This window comes from Prinia subflava, chromosome 2, assembly GCF_021018805.1.
Source record: "Prinia subflava isolate CZ2003 ecotype Zambia chromosome 2, Cam_Psub_1.2, whole genome shotgun sequence".
NCBI lineage: Eukaryota > Metazoa > Chordata > Aves > Passeriformes > Cisticolidae > Prinia > Prinia subflava.
In genome coordinates, this window is record NC_086248.1 from 77,918,737 (window position 1) to 77,940,315 (window position 21,579).

The window sequence follows — 21,579 nt, forward strand, 5'->3', positions numbered from 1 at the left end:
GTGATTTTTTCTTTAGTTTCCATGGTGCAAAAAGCAGTCTATAACATCCTGTGCCTCAGAAAAATTTTAAAGGATATAATGAAACCACAGAACAACTTCTTCCACTTCAAGAGAATAATTATTTTGTGCAGGACTTGCAATATTAACATGTGTGGGGGAGGGGAAACACGTGGTCGGCTCAGGTAAGCCGGAGCCCCCGGGGTGGGGGGAGAAGAGAGGGGACAGGACTGGAACTGAGCTGCCCCATCCAGGATGGAGGGGTGGAAAACTGTGGAAGTGCCTTCTGTGTGTGCTCACCCCCCCCTCCCCCAAACTCCGGGAGAAGGTGCCCAGCCACGTGGGAGTTGTGGAGCCTGGGAGTGCCTGAGCCTGCACCCTGCCAAGAAAAAAACTGTTAACCCTTGTGCAGCAGAAAGAAACTTTTCTTAGACATTGATTCTCATGACTGGTGGTTTCGGAGAGAGGGAAGCGGCCTGAGACTGAGATGATAAAGCATGATTGGAAGGAACCCAATGGAAGAATGAGAGGAGTAGCCTTCTGAGCTGGACTTTTCTTGCATAATGTCAGCGATGGACTGAACTTAAGTCTCTTTTGAACATAAACTGCATTCTTGGGTGGATGCAGCTGCCCTTGCTTTTGCTACAGTGACTGGCACTTGAAGAGTTGGAGCGAGCAGAGAAGCGAGGGGGAGGGTGAGGTGGCACCCTCTGCCCTCAGGGCAGACCTGCTCCTGGAACCCCGGCCCCTGGGTAAAAAGGGGAGAGCTCGGCATGCAGCATCCTTAAAAGAGCCCTGTATGTAGTTTTGGCCTATGAGACAGCGGTGAGAGCGCTGGACATAGGAAAAAGAGAGAGTCACCCTGGCAGACTTCTCTGGGCGGTGCCACGGGTGACATGGGAACACATAAGGAGTAGACCTGTGTGTTCTGGAGAACAGTCTGTGGTGCCAGAGAGACTCCTCTCTCCCTTGCTGAATTGAAGATTAGTTTTTTTTGAGTGGTGATTGTTTGATCTAAAACCCAAAGGTCGGTCTGTGAAAAGTGATGGGTGGGGAGGTAGAAACTGGGAGAAGAAATGTTCTAAGAAGTTTTTATTTCTGTCTCTGTGTGTGTTTAAGAGTATTTCTGTCCCTGTCTTATGTAATTAATAAAGTTTTGGTGGGTTTTTTTTGTTTTCAAGATTTAAGCCTGCTCTGCTCTGTTCCTGATCACATCCCACAGGAGTTGTTAGAGAAAAAACATATATTCATGGGTGCATTAACATCTGGCCAGTGCCAACCCATGACATAACATAAGTCTTCAGAGAACAAACCATGGCTACAGAAATTAACCACTCTGTCCCTGGGTGGAGAAGCTGTAAACTTGATTGCAGACTTCTAAATGAGACAAAGATCCTGGGGTAAAATAATGGTTTTACCCTTTTTCCTTGTTTGATTCAGTCCCTCTTCTTTTGCCTTGAAAGTGTCTGAAAGCGTTTTGTCTTGAAAACTGCCTTTGATCAGGATCAAGAAAGTTGAAGATAAAGCACGGATCTATCCTGATAGGCCAGGTAATGGAGAGCTGCAACAGCTACCATGACTTCTTGGGCTGTATGAAATGCACCAAGGTGGTCTGAAGAGAAGTTTGAAATCTCATCTGAGGTCTACTCAGAGCAAGTTAGATGAGCAGTTGTCAAGAATTATACATATTATCCATTCAGTCTTTGGGGAAGTCTGTCTTCTGTCTTTCAGGAAGGACCTGATCCATTACACCACATTTTTCTTTGATTCTTGACAGAGTATCTCTACATCTGCTGCAATTCACCAGAATCTTGAAGCCCAAGGAGAGCAAAATTCTTTGATGCAAATTTCTAGTGCATTGCACCATCAGCCAACATTTCTTGAAGCTAATGCAAGAGATGCTCAGCACAAATGATGAGAAGATTGTGTCAATTTCTTCCATGAACAGATTCTCCAAACAGCTCAGGACCAAAGAGTATCAGTGTGCTGAGGAGATTTTGTAAGATAACCTTATTCTTTGTTGATGAGAACTTCGGGAGAAGCTGTCACTCACTGAATGTGGACAATCCAGTATAACCACTGATGATAAAGTCTGTTAGAAGTTTGCCTTGAGAAAACAGCATTTGGTTGGCCCAGGGGGAACTGCTCTTCTGCCTGCATCACTTGAAGAGGAGGATTCCTGACCTGCTGCTGTGAGGGAGAAGGTGGGGACTGCCTTCCAAGTGCTGTGTGGAGCATAACCTTGCAGCAGAACTCTATTTGGTAGAGCAGCAGTAAGAAGCTGTATCTTGCAAGGTATCAGCAGTTACAGAAGGCACATGAGAGACTGAAAAGCTTTTATGAGCTAATGCCAGATGTACAGTGAGACCTTAATTGAGAGCAACTTCTCCCTGCTAGTGAGAGATAAACATGCAATTGGAGTAGAATCTTTCCTGGAGCTCACTAGTAAGTAATCCTACATTCTCAAGGTGACCATCAGACGCACCATATCAGATGGTGGTATAGCCAACAACAGAGAAGAGAGAGTCGCTTTGAAATGCTTCATTCGAAAAAAAATCAGTTTACCAATTACTAGACAATTAAATTTTTTTACTTGAGATATAAGAGAATGGGGTTTTTTCTATAACACAGCATTTCTTGCTACATATAGTGTACATCTTTCACTTCTTACTTTTGTTTTTACAAGCTCAGTACCTAGACTGCCTTTTGAGACAGTGCAAGCTGTGAGCTCCAGTAGATCCTGCTGGAACTTGTCATCTACTAAATACTTTCTCTTGCCAGAGCACATGTGTGATTGTGGTGGTTGCAGGTTCCCAAAACCAGCTGGAGAAGCAGTTTTAACTAGCAGGCCCCCATGAGAATAGCATATGCTGGCAGAAGCTTTTGTAATACAGAGCCTCTGTGTCAGAACTTTACAAGGTTTGGAAAGGCTGACTTGCTTTCGGTAATAATGTCACCTGGTCCTCCAATCTTGCTGTTGGAAACATGTCCTGATTTTTTTCTATGTGGAAAGATGACAGGGACTATTTCTAAGAATCCATTAAGTATGCGGCTGTTTTGGTGGGAACGAATGGTTGGCAGTGTAGGGAATACAAGAGAGGCAACGTAGATTTCTGCTCCATTCTCAAGAGGATTCATGTCTATAGCTGAAATACTCAAGATCTTATTGAAAAAAGTTAGTCAGTAGCCTGAGTCCCTAAGCTTACCTTCACACTGATCTCCAGCAGATGACAACGAGTAGCCGTGGCTACAGACACATCTGAAAGATCCCTCAGTGTTCCGGCAGCGACCATTCGTACAGAGCGACCGCTGCTGGCACTCGTTGATATCTGCAGCAGCAGAGACAGGGAAACTGTTACACATCTGAAAATAGCAACTACTCATCAAACGGTACAAAGACCAAGTCTCAACAAAACGGCCAAGCACAGTATCAATATCCAATCCTACTTAATTTGTTTGTACTTATTAAATACAGACAGTGAATGCAATACATAAAATTATATGAAACTGCAGTCTGTGTGTTTTCCTGGAGATGACTGTGTTCAACATTCTCTCCTGTAATGTCAATTTATCCCTCAGTTGGGTACACACAGACTCACAAATACACACACATGCTGCCTGAGAGCTGCTTTTGTTTCTGTTGTATCTGGCAGAGGTAACGAGTCAGCCGCTCCAGTGAGTCAGCAAAACCCACAAAATACTTTCCAGCAGGATCACCACCTTTTAACAGGGTGTGGTTTTCAGATGCACACTGACAGGCTAATCCACTATTAAGTTGTACTTTAAGGCTCCTCAAAATTCTTCCCTTGTAACAGTATTAATCATCTAACTGTGGGGAAATGTCTCTTTGCTTCCAGGACACTGCTAATCCCTCTGCGCTTCAGTTCTCATAAACTGGGGTCAGCCTGAGCAAGCAGATGGATCTGAACATCAAACTTAAATGTTCCTAAGGAAAACTCAAAGTATTGAAGGGGAGTGGCACTTTGAATTCAGAACATAGCACATGCCTTGTTTGAGCTAGGAAACCTATTTTCCCTCTGTTATTTGTGAAATACTCATTAAGAAGCAATATTTAAATTGACATGGTGAGTTCTTGGTCACTTCTAGCATTCTGGCACAGCTGAGTGTCTTTCTGGAAATGCACCCCTGTTCAAACAGGAGAATGTTACTCAATGAGGTTTTTCAGGTCTGTGTTATGGCTGTACAGTCTGACCTCGTAAGTAACGGTTCCTTGCAACCACAGAAGTTTAGAATTTAAGGATCACTGAAATCTGTGGGGCTCCATGAAGCAGCTGGGCATGTGTACAGATCCTTCCTTTAGAAGGGTGCACTTTAAGAAGAACAGTCTGCACATGCCAGCTCAGAGCCTTTGGCAAGGGCACTTTTCCATGAAAGGCTCAGAGGAAGCAGTCAAATTTTGTCTACATATTTTCCCCACGATCAGTCTGCTGTGTGTCCTGAACAGCACATTTAACTCACTCAAGACACTTAACTTACACTGATGTTTTGTTTCAAACTTCCTGACAAATTTATATGAAGGATCATTTACTTTTACTGTATTATTTTTAGCACTCAGAAGTCTGGAAGTGTTTGGTGCTGTACAGAGACACTTAGGGAAAGCTGAGGGAAAGGAAAAAGAAGGAAATCCAACTTCTGACAAGAAACATGTAGGTTTCTGTGCACTTCCACAGCCTGGAGAGACTGTCCCAGATTTTCACCATTACGGAAAAGTTTCAAGTACCCTCTAGTTAAGGAGAGGAATATTCATACCTCCTGTACGTGCTCTAGGTTCTCCCTCAGACTACATCACTCTAACTTCAAACCTAATTTTGTTCCACTGGAGCAGTTCTGATGGGCATTTCAGATGTGGAAGAAATGTGGGAACTGACACTTTGGAGGTACAGGTACTGCTCTTAGGGATATGACACCAAGTTCTCTCTCCAAGTGTTCTCCTGGAAATCCAGAGACACCAGTGCAGGCAGGGTTGACAGCTCAGTGGCAAGTGACACTGCTGGGTTCCAAATGGGAGCAGCCTAGGATTTTTGATTCCACCCACCCACATGGTAGAAAAAAAAAAGATAGAAAGAAAAGCAAAAGCCACTGTCCTTAAACCACCAAACATGCCAGCTATGTCACGGATTTTGTAAAAGTTCCAGTTTAGCAGTATAAATATTACTACATGTTCTTGATTGGCTTTATAACACGTCAAAATCTACAATGTGATCAGAGAAACCATAAAATGGTTACATTTTTGGGTTTTTTGCATTGTACATTTAAAAGCAAAATGGAAAAAAAAAAGAAAGATGAAAAATATTATGTAAAGGTAGTAGGTAAGTGCAACCTTATGAATTTAAACCATATTCTCTCTTACCTTCACACTGCTCTTTTGATGCAGAGAGTTTGAAACCCTGGGCACAAATACACCTGAAAGATCCCTCTGTATTTTCACAACGTCCATTTGTACAGTGATTGCCATACTGACATTCATTTATATCTGTAGAATAGAAAGAAAGTGCAAGAAATTAACTGGGGTACAACCACCTTTTGGTTGAGCTTGGGAATATATTCATATTACATCATAAGCACAGTTATTATTCCTGAGGAATTTATTTCAATGGGATTTCAACACCTCATGCAGGTCCCTTTGTAAGGCTACTTGTCATGGGTTAGCACTGGCCAGATGTTAGTGCACCCATGAATATATGTTTTTTTCTAACAACTCCTGTGGGATGTGATCAGGAACAGAGCAGAGCAGGCTTAAATCTTGAAAACAAAAAAAAACCCACCAAAACTTTATTAATTACATAAAAACAGGGACAGAAATACTCTTAAACACACACAGAGACAGAAATAAAAACTTCTTAGAACATTTCTTCTCCCAGTTTCTACCTCCCCACCCATCACTCTTCACAGACCAACCCCTGGGTTTTAGATCAAACAATCACCACTCAAAAACAAACTAATCTTCAATTCAGCAAGGGAGAGAGGAGTCTCTCTCGCACCACAGACTGTTCCTCAGAAAACACGGGTCCACCCCTTATGTGTTTTCATGTCACCTATAGCACCGCCCGGAGAAGTCTGCTAAGGTGACACTCTCTTTTTCCTATGTCCAGCGCTCTCACCGCTGTCTCATAGGCCACAACTACATACAGGGCTTTTTAAGGATGCTGCATGCCGAGCTCTCCCCTTTTTACCCAGGGGCCGGGGTTCCAGGAGCAGGTCTGCCCTGAGGGCAGAGGTCACCACCTCACCCTCCCCCTCTTTTTCTCTGCTTGCTCCAACTCTTCAAGTGCCAGTCACTGTAGCAAAAGCAAGGGGCAGCTGCATCCACCCAAAAATGCAGTTTATGTTCAAAAGAGACTCAAGTTCAGTCCATGGCTGACATTATGCAAGAAAAGTCCAGCTCCAAGGCTACTCCTCTCATTCTTCCATCGAGTTCCTTCCAATCATGCTTTATCATCTCAGTCCCAGGCCGCTGCCCTCTCTCCGAAAACCACCAGTCATGAGAATCAATGTCTAAGAAAAGTTTCTTTCTGCTGCACAAGGGTTAACAGTTTTTTTCTTGGCAGGGTGCAGGCTCAGGCACTCCCAGGCTCCACAACTCCCACGTGGCTGGGCACCTTCTCCCGGAGTTTGGGGGGGAGGAGGGGGTGAGCACACACAGCAGGCACTTCCACAGTTTTCCACCCCTCCATCCTGGACGGGGCAGCTCAGTTCCAGTCCTGTCCCCTCTCTTCTTCGCCCCCCCCCCCCCCCCCGGGGGCTCCGGCTTACCTGAGCCGACCACGTGTTTCCCCTCCCCCACCCAGCCTCGTGGCCAGGCAGGGGAAGGAGACTGGAGACGTCTCTCTGCTGAAAACCCGGATCCGAAAAGAGGCCGAGCCCCTCAGACTCCTGCTTTTAACTCTTTGTGTCCTCAGAGGCGTGTCCAAACCTCCGAGTGACCAACCCAGGTGCCAGCAGAAAAGCTGATCACTGATTGGACTGCCCACATCCCCCTGGAGGAATTCACCTCCCCCCCCAACCACGACACTACTCTACAAACTCATCGAAGAACTCCACTGGATCACACAAAATCTCTCTTCCTAGTCACAAACCATCCTTTCTTTAGAAGGGCTGGAAAGCAGCTTTTTTTTCCTGTAAGCTATCCCACATCTACTTTCATCCTTCTCTGAAAGATAGGTATTAATTAGATGGACACTTTCTTTAGCCAACATGAAAACTGCTGTGTTACTACTTTACACTAATTTTCAAGAAATCCTTCTGAATACAATTTGTATAAATCAACAAAGCAAAAAGCAAACATAAAAATAAAATAAGAGAGATATTTTGCTATAAATCCAGCCAGAATTAATTCTGTATTCTAAAATAACAGTTTTCTTCTAGCAGTGGTTTTCACTTCAGAAAAAAAAGTGTAGTTTTCAGATTTTATTTCTTTATTTTGGGGTTGCAGTAGTCAGCATGTGTCCTTGTTTTATGGAAAAAATCTGTATTTTTTTAGCTTCACTGATGCAGGAGAAGAACTACCCTTTGTTTGTTTTTATGTGCCAGAAATCATATTATCCTGTCTTTTGCCACCACAAAGCAAACAAAACCCATCAGCATTAAAAAGTGCTAATTATTTGAGGCACTTGAGCCATTTAGGCAGCTGCAGCACAGGGAGAGCTGGAAGATCAGACATCTTTAAATCATCACCACAACCCTTATTAGCTGTTGTGAATATGTGCAGTGACTGTTTTCCTCACATGTATTTACAGGCACAGCTCTTTGCAAGCTCCTGTACCACCTGCCTTTGACAAAGCCCATTTTCCCCCAGACACAAACAAAATCACCATCATCATCCATATTCCCAGTGACCTACACCTCTCCCTTCCTCACTTGAGCCTCTAGCTCTGTAAGCAGGATGTCCTGCTGCAGCCTGGCCAAGCAGCAGCAGTGCCATCCTCGGAGAGATGACAGCACACATCCACAGGTGCTGTGCCATGGCATTCAGTAGGTTTTGCTACTTATTCCTTTCTCCAAGGCTTATTTCCCAGCTCACGGCTGTTCCAAAATGTGCTTGCTCTACAAGCCACAGTCTTTGCCCTTAATGATCACTGCTCTAACTGAAGAATCTGTTCAAACACAGAGAACCCAATTCAAGCACACAAATTTCCAACTGAACAACAAAACTGCTTTTTACAGATTCACGTTCATCCCCAAGCTGCTTGACAAAGAAACCTGAAATACTATGTCTGATTTTTGGATGGGACTGAAAGATCAAGAGACTTCCCCATAAAACCACCAGAAATATCAGGAGCAGAACTTAAATCTCCTGAGATAAAATTCAGAGTTTTAACTGATTCTACTGGTGCTCCCCACAGTACAGCTAGAGGTATATGGATTAACTCTGCTTACCTCTCTACTAGTTTTGGTACCTTCTAAAGGGATCCTTAAAACTGCACAAGTTGAACACTGATAGTTAACCATGCAGCTTCAAAATACATCACATCCTTCTTCATGAGGATGAAGTGATCTAGCAAGTTTTGTCAACCTATTTTTTTAATTTGTTCATCAATACATAGAAGTGTGCTCTAGGAACATCACGAGATATGACTATTTGAATGTGAAAATGTGTAGAGAGAAAAATGGAATAAAAATGAATCAGTGGTTGTAAGTAAATTTTAAAAACAACTAATTATTTCAAATAGTCCCTGTACAACACAAACACACTGAGGGACCTGGGACAGTGGCAATTTCAAGACAATGAGGAGGCAGGCTGTGCAAGTGTCTTTTTCCATTTCTTCCAACATGCATTGAACATTCCACCTCAACTCCAATTAAATGTAGTCTACGTAAGATTGAAGTGAACTGATTGACTTGGCTTAATGGAACAGAAGTGGCTATGTTCCTGGCTTTAAATCCTGGAAGATTACAAAATAAATGGCATCAAAGATCTATCTGTAGGATTGTTGCACTAGGTTTTCTATGGCAAAAAGTGCAGGCAGAAGAATGAAGTGAGGTAAAAAATACTGAAAACAGCACTGTGGAAAACCAGAAGAGCTGCAACTGATCTAAACTAACAGGAGAAACAAATGAATTTATGGAACAATGGATTTAAATACCCTTCAGAGATAATGGGAAATATTTTCCTTTTTGGTATATTTAAGCGGTGCCACATTGCAGCACTACAGATTTAAAGAAAAATTGTCTGCATTACATTTTCTAAAATGTGTATGGCTCTTTTCCAACATGATGTAAGCCTAAGATAAACAAAAAATGGACTGATCACATCACTAATGAAGTGAATAAGAATGTCTAGGCTTAGAACATTTCATAAAACAAAGGAAAAAAGGGAAAGTACATGCTGTAATACAAGGAAAAAATTATCACTTTAAACCAAGACATATTCCTTACATGACTTAGTTCTGAGCAAAGCACTGACTTCTCTCATTTTCCTCCTACCAACTTGGTTAGTAAAAATGAAACAACTGAACATTATGCCAGGGAATTTTCAACCAGGCTATTTTCATAAATAGCTACAGAAATAAAGCTTAATATTGGGAAAGAAGGCAAAATTAGGCCAACACTTTGCAAAAAAAAAAAAAAAAGAGTTAAATAAGAGAGTTCTAACAGAGTACATGAGTACATATGCAACATTCTTTGCAAGGGCACCAGGAATCCAGGCAGGTGGGAAGGGAAGAAACGAAACAAAGATGAATGTGGAGTAATTTGTGCAAAGTGAAACCCATTAATTTGTTGTAAACATTTCGTAGCTTGTTACAACTCCATTACAGTCCATAAAATTACCTGAAAAATACATTCCTCCACAGTAAGTCAAATGATAACACCAAACATGCAGCTAAGACAAGGCAGATCTGTTCAGACCGTATGACTTCTTCAGAAAATAGGGTAGTTAAAAATGGTGTAATCCACACAGCAAAACTGGTGGTGAGGTTCTGACAGCCACACCATTGCTTCACTGCAACTTGGCTCTAATCTTGATCCATAGATCAGCACTGCATTTGCAGCTGGATCCCAGCAGATCCCAGCCACCAGAACTGCTTCAACCAAACACTGCTCTTAGACTGCTTTGTGAACTGAACCGAATCACAGAACTGGGAGCCAAAATAAGCCATGGAAGCACACTGACAATCTGCCCTACAACATCAATGCAAACACCTCCTCTATGCAGGTTATTGTACACCTGTTTAGGTAACATGGTTATTCCAACAGTCACAAATGATAGGGCATGTGTTACATGGAGTGGGCTGTAACATTCGCAACAGATAGCAGATCCTTCACAACTGATGTTAAACTTAAGTTTCTAGTAGTGTCCAAAAAGTGGCACTCCAAACTGCAAAAGACTATTTCTTTCTGCACAATGTATTAATTTTCTCTTTCTTATCTCTATTTCAAATAGTCAAAATTGATTTTGAAAAAAAATTTCTAACATTTATAAACAAATCAACCAAAGTAAAATGCGAGAAATCTGTCCTAAGCCCCTAACCTAAAGTTAGACACGGGGCTTTAAGATTTGCTAATGTTTTGCTGGAAGTACAGATAATGAAGGAGTTTTATTAATATGCTCTGTGAGCAAAGTCCCATATTCTACTGAAAAACCTGTACGTCACACTGATGTATGTATACTCACTTGTCTTTCCATTTCCAAACAACACCCCATTAGTATTTCACTGACAATACATCCCCTTTCTGTTCAGTATTTTCTGTTTCAAGAATTTTGTTTTGTAGCTTATAATTATATAATTTTTAATCTAGATTCAGTGCTCACTTATCTACAGTAAAACAAGATTTCCTCTTATATACTGTGTCTGAGAATGTAAACTAATTTCAAAAACCTCATATTTTCAGTTATTCTTGAAAGAAATGGGGACCCAGGGCACAGTGCTGTCATCAGGTTGTAACAGTGATTGAATATGAAATACAGCACCTCAGAACAAGAATAAGAACCAGAGAGACAAAGAGTACTAAACATACCATGGCACTGTCCGTTCCAGCCTCTGAACCCCGCTCTGCAAGGAATGCACTGGTAGGAGCCAGGAGCGTTAAGGCACTGTGCATCTGGACAGGCACTTGGAGTCAGGCATTCATCAACGTCTTCAAAAGAGAAGATAAAAGGAAATACTGGTCAAAGCCATAACAGAACACTGAACAATAATCTGGTTCCTCTGACTCTCCTCCTGAAACACTAAAGCATTTCAAGAGTTGCGTAATTTATCTGTGAGGAAAGAACAAGTTCAGACAGATTTGTAGCAGCAAAGGGGCATCTCTGAGAAATACAGTAGCTCATAATACATGCAACTGAATGTGAGTTCTGTGTTTTACTAAAAATCTTCAGCAGGTCTTCCAGAACATGCAGCAGATCAGATTTCTGGCTACCACAGGTAAGAGTAACTTTCCTTATGTTACTCCTTTACCATATTGAAGTGCCTGAGATTCTTCCTATAGTAAGACTTCAGAAGTTCATTGCAACAACAGTAAAATTGTAACTCTGACTTCCAAAAGCAAAGCACAATTTGGTATTCTCCAATGTTGTAGAGTTATTCAGCATGAAAGTGCTGTGGGGACTAAAAACATAATTGTGTGGATGAGAATCAAAGGTGCTTACATGGAGTAAGGAGTTAATTTTGTCTGAAAAAAGGCACAAGCCACATCACTGAGGCTGACAGTGTTTAGAGTAACACAGGGACTTTCTGCATCAGGCAAGACTGCCCAGGACAAGAAGAGATAGATCCTGAAAAAGTCATGGAACTCATGTTCAGGTTCTGAGCAAGAACAACTTCTTACCCTGCACCAAGGAAACCCATAATACACACAACAAATGCAATCTAGAGGAGACTGCACACAAAAAACAACATTCAAACACAAGTTGCTGTTAAGTGACCAATGATCAGAAGATACTGGAATTAAAACTGTGTACCCAGCCTCCTTGCAGTCTGCTTGTATGTGTGAGATCATTCTATATGGTATTTAATCACACAATAATCTTTCCCCTGTAATACTTGCTTCATATAGTGCACAAAACTAATTAAATTGTCAGTCACCTCTAAACTCAGCTTCCTAAGCTTCCATTCTTTTCCTAGCCCAGGCCTAGCAGTTTTGTTTTCTGCAATTAAGGGCTGCTACTCAAGCACAGATCATAGGAGAGAATTCACTCCTAGTTTTGAGAACAAGCTCACAGAACTCAAAGAGCTCCCAACACTCATAATTTAACTGGACAATGCTCCAAGCTTGAGAGAATTGAATATCCCAGCTCCAACAACTCACTGGTGTAGGCAAATCACAATTTTTCATAGAATCACAATTGTCCAGCTTAGAATACTTTCTCATAAAAACACCAACAGGCTTCTTCAGCTGCTGCAATGCAGACCTGGAAAAGCTTCTTATGAAACTGCTGTGGGATTTTTTTTTTAAATCTAATTAAAGAAAATTACACTTCTGCTGTAACTTCTTCTCAGAACTGTCTGGACTGTGTCTGCCCTTGAAACACAGAACATGAATGATGTACTTGGTACAGAAATTTTCAGTCAAAATAAAGCCTAAATGCTGCAAAGCTTTAAAAAATCACAAGAAGATTCTATAAGAATACTTCATTCTATGCAATGATGTTCAGCGACTACAACACTGTTCTACACAAACAACAGACTCTACAACAACATAGATGCACCCTTTGCATTCCCTTGGTTAGGCTCATGACAGAGCTTAAAGGCAGAATGAAGATGGGGTGAGGAAGTGCAAATGAACTGTGAGTACTGTGGGCAGCTTGGAGGATTCTTGCCTTTGTTTTTGAACTGTGGAGGGGGTGGAAAGAAGTTTTTGGTGGAATCAGAAATGTGTCAGGAGGGTGATGACATGGTGAAATGATTCCCTCAATGTGTCATTTCCTTGGTTTGATAGGAGGGTTTTTTTCCCTTAAGCAAACTTAAATAACTTTCAGCAGAGAATTTGGTTTCAGAAATTACATATTGTTAAGTTAAATTATAGAGGACTACCACCACACTATTTAAAATACAAGTTAATTACAAATTTGATGTAGTGTAATAGTCTGACTTCTACCCTATTTGAATCACAGACTCCCTAGTCACAGACAAGATTTGCAAAGACTACTGAAATATTAAAAAAAAAAAAATTGAAGAGGAAACTTTTAGCATTTCTCAGAGCAGCAAATATATCCATGGCAGCTTTAAGTTGTTTACTTGCCAGTCAATGTGTCAGCAATTTTATTCTGTGCTATGTAACTTAGGACTAAAGCATGAACAAAATTATGTTTAAAATGTAGTGATTTCTTGGGGTTTTTAGTTCACCATTCAAGTTGAAAATGAAAAAAATACCAGGAAAAAGGGCCAAAATATCACACTAAAAAATAATGAGAAGCTTTGAAGGTCAGATGTGCTAGGATCCTGCAACATAAAATATCTGCTTGATATATGTATTTAAAAGTCAACCTATCATTTGCTACCTGATATAATACAGGAAAATTAAAACTTTTTTTTAACAGAAACTTGGCAAGCAGGTAAGGACTAACAATGAAGTTAAGTTATTCCATGCCAAGATATGATAAAGTGGCTGTTCCAAGATGATTCTTTACACAGCAGGGGAACTCCTTTGCAGCATCTTAAATTTAAATAATAGGAATTGAAGTGCATTTCCAGACACCAAATACTGACCAAGATTGAAGAGTACTCACAAAGGCTTCTTGTTTAAGATTGCCTCCTCTGAGACTGGTCCCTTTGCAACTCAAGCTGCAGTGCTAAGCCTCCCTTGAATAGCAGGGCATGTTAATCATTCCAAACAGCAGTAGTTTGGTACAGGTTTTGTGCTATCAATAAATGATAACTTCACTTCATCATCACCACTAGTGAAGAGTCCAAACCTACCTTCACATTCCCCTCTCCTGTTCATTTGGTATCCACTATCACAATATTCACATCTGTACGAGCCAAGAGTGTTTATACAAAAGCCTTCTCCACAAGTGTGAGGTCTTGAACATTCATCAAAGTCTGCAGACGATAAAGAGAAATTAAAAGAAGCAGCTTCACCATCAAACTATTGAATGCTTGCACCTCCTCAAAACTCTGCTTTAACTAAATACTGAGTAAGTTTGGAGTTTTGAAGCTGTTTGCAAGCCACCTCACTGCTTGTAATCACAGAGAGAATGAGTTTGAGAAACAGCCAGGGTCTAGAAGGTGGCCTGGGAGCACCCATGGCTGCAAACACAATGTGTTGCTGCATGCTTGCAGTGCCCAAGCCAGCCCCAACCTAAGGCAGACCACAGCCCCTTCAGGCTGTTTGTGTTGCTTTGTGAAGTCTGTGCCTGTTTGCAGCTGTATGCTTTGTTCTGGCTTCTACCCTTTCTAAGAGTGTCAAATATTTGTATTTTACACAATAGGTGTTTTTATTAAATGGTAGTTTTCCTAAGCAATGATGGTACTGAAAAACTTCTTGTTTTTCAACAAACAGACATTTTGTAATGGAATATCAGCTACTCAGGTGATATTTCTCACCACAATAGAGACACAGTTAAACATACTTCCAGAGAACAGTCCAGTACCGCTGACACTGAGGAAAAAAGAGGTGAAAAGGGAATTGAGGAGGGTTTAGCTACGCTTCTGGAATAATTTTTATATTTTTATTTTCTATGAAGGAGGCTACTTATTACCAACGCAGTCAGTTCCATCTTCACTGGCCATGAACCCAGCTTGGCAAATACATAGGAAACTTCCTTCTGTATTTTCACAGCGTCCAAGGGAACAGAGATGTGGTGCCTGATTACACTCATTAATATCTACAAAAGAAATGAAAATGTAAAACTAGAGAAAAACATATTTAGTCACAACTATTTTTGAGCATTCTATGCCATGTATTTGAAAAGACTGATCTTGTAATTATTTTAACTTTTTGAAAAGTGTTTTCTTTCAGAGATGCAGAAAAGATGCATTAAATAGTTTTGATTGGAGAAAAATGCTCCTGTTGGCTCAGACTGTAAGAATATTGCACTGGCCTGAAGAACGTGACATGACTACAGTTCAAATCACTACGCTGTGTGCAACACCAACACAAGCTGCAAGCATGGAACATTAATAAAACTTGGATTTATTGCAAAATGGGATTCTAAGTTGCCATTTGGCTGTGCTGCATAATTTTTTTCAATACTGTATCTGCACCTGACAGCAAGTGTTACAGCATGAAGCTACTGAGCTTTGGTGGCATGAACATTTTATAGCATATGATCCTGTTGATAAAATACACCATTTCTGATCCAAGTTACAGAGGAACCAGTACACTCTGAATGAAGAAAAGATACCTGTACAGCTGCTTCCAAATCTCAAACTGCTCACGTAGGACCCATTTGTGCTCTGCCTTATGTTCATCAGAGGCCTCTGTTCTAGAATTTACTAGCTTAAAAGGGGGTGAAGACCTCACTTTGCAGATCTCTCACTGTGCTTCTGAGTTGCTTATGATATATTTTCTCTTTCCAGTAGCAGGCTGAAAGGGATGACCTAACAAAATGCCTGGATTAGTCCAGCTGCAGAGCTGGTAGCTGGGTAAATCACTAAGAAAAACAGGCACAAACTCATTCTTCTTCCAAACAGAAGCATATTTCTTCCTAGTAGTCTGACTTTTAGATACCTGATACACAGCTGAGAGGAAATGATCTGCCTAATGACTTTTTCTCTCACATCACACTGGGAAACGTTTTCATTTCATTTAATTAAATTCGCACTAATTTCAGAGCAGCTGAAAGGCTGTATTAGAGTCTACCTTGCAAATTTTATTTGGCATAAGAAAACCCCCTTGTAGTTTGGAAGCGTTCAACAGAGGAAAGAACACCTGACTGCTCTGTAGAGATTTTCCCTAACCTGATCCTACATTTCAAGCATTTCATAGCATGGTTATTTCAGATTTTTGAAAGCATAATTTCATACCAATGCACTTTGTCTGCTGATCATTAAGTTTGTATCCCTTGTAGCAGATGCAAGTGTATCCCACAGGCAAATTAACACAGTGTCCTGCTCCACAGATATCAGGATTAACTGTACATTCGTTGATTTCTAAGCAAACAAAGAGAAATTTAATGTTAAACTTACATAGTTCAGTGCTCAATACTCAGTAATCCAAGCAAAAAGCTCAGGCCTGAAAACAAGTGTAAATCAAGTTTGCAACTACTGAGTTTCTCTAATGGATACCTTATCTGGAAGAATCTGGAAACCATCTGGGCTTTTCCTAGTGACATAATCTTATGTCCCATCCAAAATCTATAAATCAGTACATAAAATTTAAAGTAAAATGAAGGTAAGATACTACTAAAAACCAAATATGGCTCAACCTTTGCATTACACATTAAGAAAATAACTGCAGTGAGTTTCTGATTACAGTGGGTATTCTGATTTACAGAATACTCATCTATTAATGGCTTGGATGTATTTTGTAAGATAAGGAGATTCAGATGTGGGCAGCATTGGATGCTAAATCCTTACAGTAGTTATAGAAATTTCCAAAATATATGCGTTACTGCAGAAAATACTAATGACTGTATTCAGTCGCTACAAATTAAGGTTATACTGTAGTATGGAATTGTAAGTCCTGAAAAAAAAGAAATTACAATAAAGAAGAATTGTTCTTCTAGACTATTTAGAAACAGGTCACATTTAAATGCAACTAAATTCTAAAGTACAGAAATAGGGCACTCAAACTTCTCGACTTGAACTGCATTCAGTTTTTAAAATTCTGTTTAGGATTTTGTCCTACAAATCTTACTGCACCTGTACTTTACTATCTATGAACAACATATTGATTTATAGCACACAGCAATTTCCAGTTCTATCAATTTTCCTGAGGAAATAAAAACCAGAACCTGGAAAACTCATTTTGTTTTTACTATCTGATGTGAGCTCTCAGCAGGGTAACACTCTCTCCCTGTAAGGAAGCTGGGAGCTGGCTGGCAGAAGGGGCACAGTCACAGGAGAACTCACTTCTAAGTTCTAGTTTGATGGTCACAGCTATTTGAACCTTCCTATAGGACTGATGAACTGTAATTACAGCAAAGTGAAGGCAGCAGTTAAATGCTCCTAAGACAGGATACTTTTTCTACTCTTACAGTACATTCAGGAGGATTCAATTGCAGACAGAATTGTACAAAAAACTGGGTGATTTAGACCCTGTGTGCATTGCATCAACTCAAAAATCCACTCCTCCATGAAGGAAAGCCATTTTGAAGAGTTCATTTTTGATTAAAATATGTGAAATTTCTCCCCCTGAATGGAAACCAGGAAACCTCTTTGTAGGCCTAAATATCTCTACCTAAATACGTATCTATATCTAAATATATGAGAATGCGTCTTACAGTATTTACCAGGATATTGCAATCACTTTCAAACCTGTTCTTTGAACCTTCTGGTTCACTCTAACCAATGGGACATTGTAATGCTCTCACGTATACAAATATGGTACATTCATATTTTTATTTCTAAATGTATAGCAAAAGAAATTTTGAAGTCTTTTTGACACAGCTATTATTTAGACAAATTTCAGCTATGGCAGGTGCATTACTTGCATTTCTGTTACTTTCACTTCTCAACATAAAGAGGTAGATGAGGCAACTCGAACACACAAAAAAAGGACAAAGTACAAGCATCAAAAGAACATTTCAAAATAGATCTTACAGTAACATCTCACCTGCTTTTTGCAGAACATTCTGCTCTACATCCCTCAATGAACACCATCATGTACATTTCATGAATACACATGCAGACTGTCTAACAACCTGACTTGTGACCAAGAAATATTCAGCTCTGGACATTCCTTGCAGATCTGCAAAGTCCAGAATTGAATCTGAGGTGAATTATTAATTTTATCTTCTGTCCCTTACCTACGGATACAAAAATAGCAGGTACATCCTGGAAGGACCTGGTCCTGGCTCTCTTGATAGCAGCCTCATTGTTGTGCTGTTCTGCACTTTCTCCACAATATTCTTTCTGTTCTACAACCACATTCTCTTCACTATGCTAATTCAGCAACAGCACAGAACAAGAGTGTCAGGAACTCAGTCATTGCTTAATTTATTGTATTTCTAAAAGAGAAGTACGATACCTGTAACTTGAGTAGGTGCAATAACTTGACTTGCACTTGAAGTAGAGACTTCAGGAGCAACTTCAACAGGCAAAGGAGGGGATGTTTTCTCAATCACTACTGTGTGACATGGAACGGAAATGAATCACATCCAAAAAACCCACCTTAAAGCATTCAACAAACCCAGCCCTTAAGGAATTCACATATGACACTGAATAAGCTAAGCACTATGGAGATTTTGTTTATTCTGCTTTGACCTACAGTGGAAAAAAACCCTGCAACTGGGGTTCTCATCATTCTACTGCTTGGGAAAAAAAAACTGATGTGCTAAAGAATGCGAACACAGTTGTAAAACTTTTGCAGCAAAAGTTATACATAAATCTGCAAAGAGCCTCCTAAGCAGAGCTTCCTCTTGAAAGAAGTACAAGGCTTCACCTCTCCAACATTAAAATTCTCATGCACATAATTTAGGATATCACTTCTTAAAATACGTCTTTACCTTCTGAACAAGTCACCAAGCCAATGCCAACCTCTCAATTCCTCCCACTTCTGCTTCCATGACTTCTTTTGATCATGCTTTTGAAGCTCCAATCATTTTTTTCATTAACCTCTGTTAGAATTGCTACTTTCCCATTCTTTTAAGAACTGTAAGCACCCTCTCATACTGAAAGAAAAGATAAAATAAGTTACCTGGAAACTGTGGATGCAGATTAATTGTTGAAATTCCAGGAGAAAGCTGAGGCTGCCCAGGCTCTAGATAAGGCTGCTTTTCTTGATCAATGGAAGCTAATTCCTAGAAGAATGATACAAAAAATAATATTCTGGAAACATTCCCTTAATTCACAGCTACCCACAAACTCCTGGCTTGAAACACTGCTAACATTCTGACATGAGTGGCTTTTGATAGCAGATCATTAATCACCACCAATTTAAACCTGAATGGACATGGAATACTACATTTATACAATGGCATACAATTTAACATTGATTTTACTTGAAGCAGCCATTTCTGGGAGCTTCCAATTGTATCTTTATTCGGCTTTGTCCCTCCATAATTCTCCCATTCTCTGGTCTTTAACTGCTTACAAATAGCATTTGAATGCAGCTCAGCATCACACAAAAGTATACAATCAAATCTAGGTGTCTGACAACTGTGCAAGGTTCCTTGTTAGCTATTGAACCCATCTCGTTTTAATAGGAATGTCAGATGCTTGTACATCTGTGGGAAAAGGAAATGGAGCACAGCTGCAATTATTCACAGCAAACCCCATCACCTCCAGCACAGAGAACCCGAAATCTCCAGAACGGGGGACTTCACACTGATACACACTTGCTCGTCTCCACTAAACACAAGACACCCAAAACAAACTATGGAATTAACTTAGGCAATAATACCAGTCTCATAAGGAGGTGTCACAAATGTTTCTCAAAGCTTCATAATGTTTCTCTCATTTATTTTCTCTAGCTGTCAGTATCTCTGTCTCTTCTTCATACTCTGAATTTTTCACTATCTTTTTTAAAATACAGTCTCCAGAATGGGATAGAGCAATATATACCAGACACTCAAACTAATGCCTCTCATAGAGGTTAAAGTAATCTTTCCTATACCTCACTACCTGTCTGTTGTTGTATACAATAACAACATGAACTCTTCTTGCCTCAGGGTGTGCACAGTAAGTCCACAGTGACTTGTTTGTTCATCATAAATTCTAAATCCTTTCTGCTATCTGTATCCCATATCATACACATGGTCTGCATTCTAATTCCTAGATAAATTACATCATGTTTTACCTGATCAGGAGATGCAGTTGCCACTAAAACCAGAAAAAAAAAGAGAATTAATCAGTTTTCACAAAATGTTTTCTTATATATTTTATCACATTTGAAAGTGATTGTGGCCATCACACAAAAATGGAGGATCAAATCTCATTCCAAAATAGTGCAAACAAGAAATCATGTTCCTGAAGCAAGTGTAAAAACTAACCTGAAATCAGAATAAGATTCTACACACCACCTAATGTTTATTTACTCAGTATTCAGCTACCATGTACATTTCTTAATTGTTTACCTGCTTCCTCAGAAACAATTTGACAAACTCTGAGGTTATTAACTCACTGATGAAACCTTTTCAATTCCTTCCAAGGGCTATCAATATCTGTAAATATTTTAAAGGTAAATTAATGTCATAATGATGTACAACTTACCACTAACAAATTTGCAAGGATTTACTGCAAAAAAAAAGTTTTAAAATGTCTTTTTTTTGGACAAGCAAGAGTGGTTTTTTTCCTTCATAAATATGACTTTTTTTTTGGGGAAGGCGTGGTAGGAATTTCATATAAGCTCTTATTTTCCATTGCACCTTTCCTTTTTAGAATTCATAAATATCTATATTTAAGTCTAACAACAAATATACTATTTCTGATCCTAAAAATTACTGAGATTAAAGCAGTCTCGCTCTTTCTCCATGCTCTCAGCACCTGGTAGGACCTACCCACAACCTGTGAGAAGCAAATCCTGTGATGCCATAGCCCGGGCACCACGGAATGCTCTGCTGGGGGAGCGGTGCCTCTCGGCACTGCGCTGTCCGCAGCCACCACGCAAAGAAACAAACCAGGGAAGACACATGCACAGAAACAGATGAAAGACTACATTTTCCCACTCTCACCTTCTTGTACAGCCATCTCAGTCTCACTTTTCTGTGAGAAGGTCAGTGCCTCCACTGGCTCTTCCTTGGCTGGGAGAGGTGGAGGAGAAGTACCTTTAGCAACAGGTTGAGTAATCGGGGTCTTGCCAATGGCAGGTGGCTGTACTCTAACTGCAGGGTGATGATATAGCTTGTTTCTGTGAGGGCCAGAAACCGTATAACCCATTCCACCAGGGCAGATTTCCTTAAAAGCAGCTAGATTTGGGATGGGAAAATATTCCTTTTAGGAGTCTAAAAGTGCAATATGTTGACATAGTGGAAAATATAATGACTACCACTAAGAAATTTAATCTCGTATATACATTTTTACAAAAAACCTCTTAAAGAGAAGCTATGCATTGCATGCTAACACGACTGAGCATTATCCCAAAAACATGTTCTGGCTGTTTGCCCAGAAGATTTCCACTCCAGTTTACCATATTTCTTCAGTTCTGTTTATCTGTCAATATATCAAGATATTTTTTTGAATTAATCCCCTTCAAACAGAATATCCTTTCTATGTATTAATTTAAATGTGCAAATTGTCTTTATCATCTATACTGCACAATGAATGAAGATCACTACTGCTATAATTTTCTTTTTTGTAGAAATCAAAGGGAAAAAGCTCACCGGCTCTGTACTAGAGGAGTAGACCACTATCAACCAGTATCAACACTGATCCACAGGATCCCACCTGACTATATCAGAGGCCTCCATACCAGTCCAGATCCAAATTCCACTAAAAGGCTGAAAAGCCTTGAAAAAGGCTGGCTAAAAACAAGATGGGGATTATAAGAAGCCAAATCACTACTGGAAGAGAGGGGAAATAA

The 21,579-nt window shown here is 40.1% G+C and overlaps 1 protein-coding gene across 8 annotated transcripts in view; it reads right to left on the reverse strand.

Moving 5' to 3' along the window:
- Positions 1–21,579, reverse strand: part of LTBP1 (latent transforming growth factor beta binding protein 1) — a 184,068-nt gene that overhangs the window by 44,276 nt on the left and 118,213 nt on the right. For 3 of the 8 annotated variants that reach the window (XM_063390679.1, XM_063390677.1, XM_063390675.1), the window contains exons 12-21: positions 20,732–20,965; positions 19,858–19,880; positions 18,757–18,859; positions 18,088–18,186; positions 15,924–16,049; positions 14,657–14,782; positions 13,875–13,997; positions 10,975–11,094; positions 5,369–5,491; positions 3,204–3,326 (exon numbers count right to left, since the gene is read on the reverse strand). In XM_063390679.1, coding sequence (XP_063246749.1) covers positions 3,204–3,326; positions 5,369–5,491; positions 10,975–11,094; positions 13,875–13,997; positions 14,657–14,782; positions 15,924–16,049; positions 18,088–18,186; positions 18,757–18,859; positions 19,858–19,880; positions 20,732–20,965 — 1,200 coding nt within the window. The remainder of the gene's footprint in view (positions 1–3,203; positions 3,327–5,368; positions 5,492–10,974; positions 11,095–13,874; positions 13,998–14,656; positions 14,783–15,923; positions 16,050–18,087; positions 18,187–18,756; positions 18,860–19,857; positions 19,881–20,731; positions 20,966–21,579) is intronic. The other 5 variants (XM_063390676.1, XM_063390681.1, XM_063390678.1 and 2 more) reach the window with 4 other exon arrangements.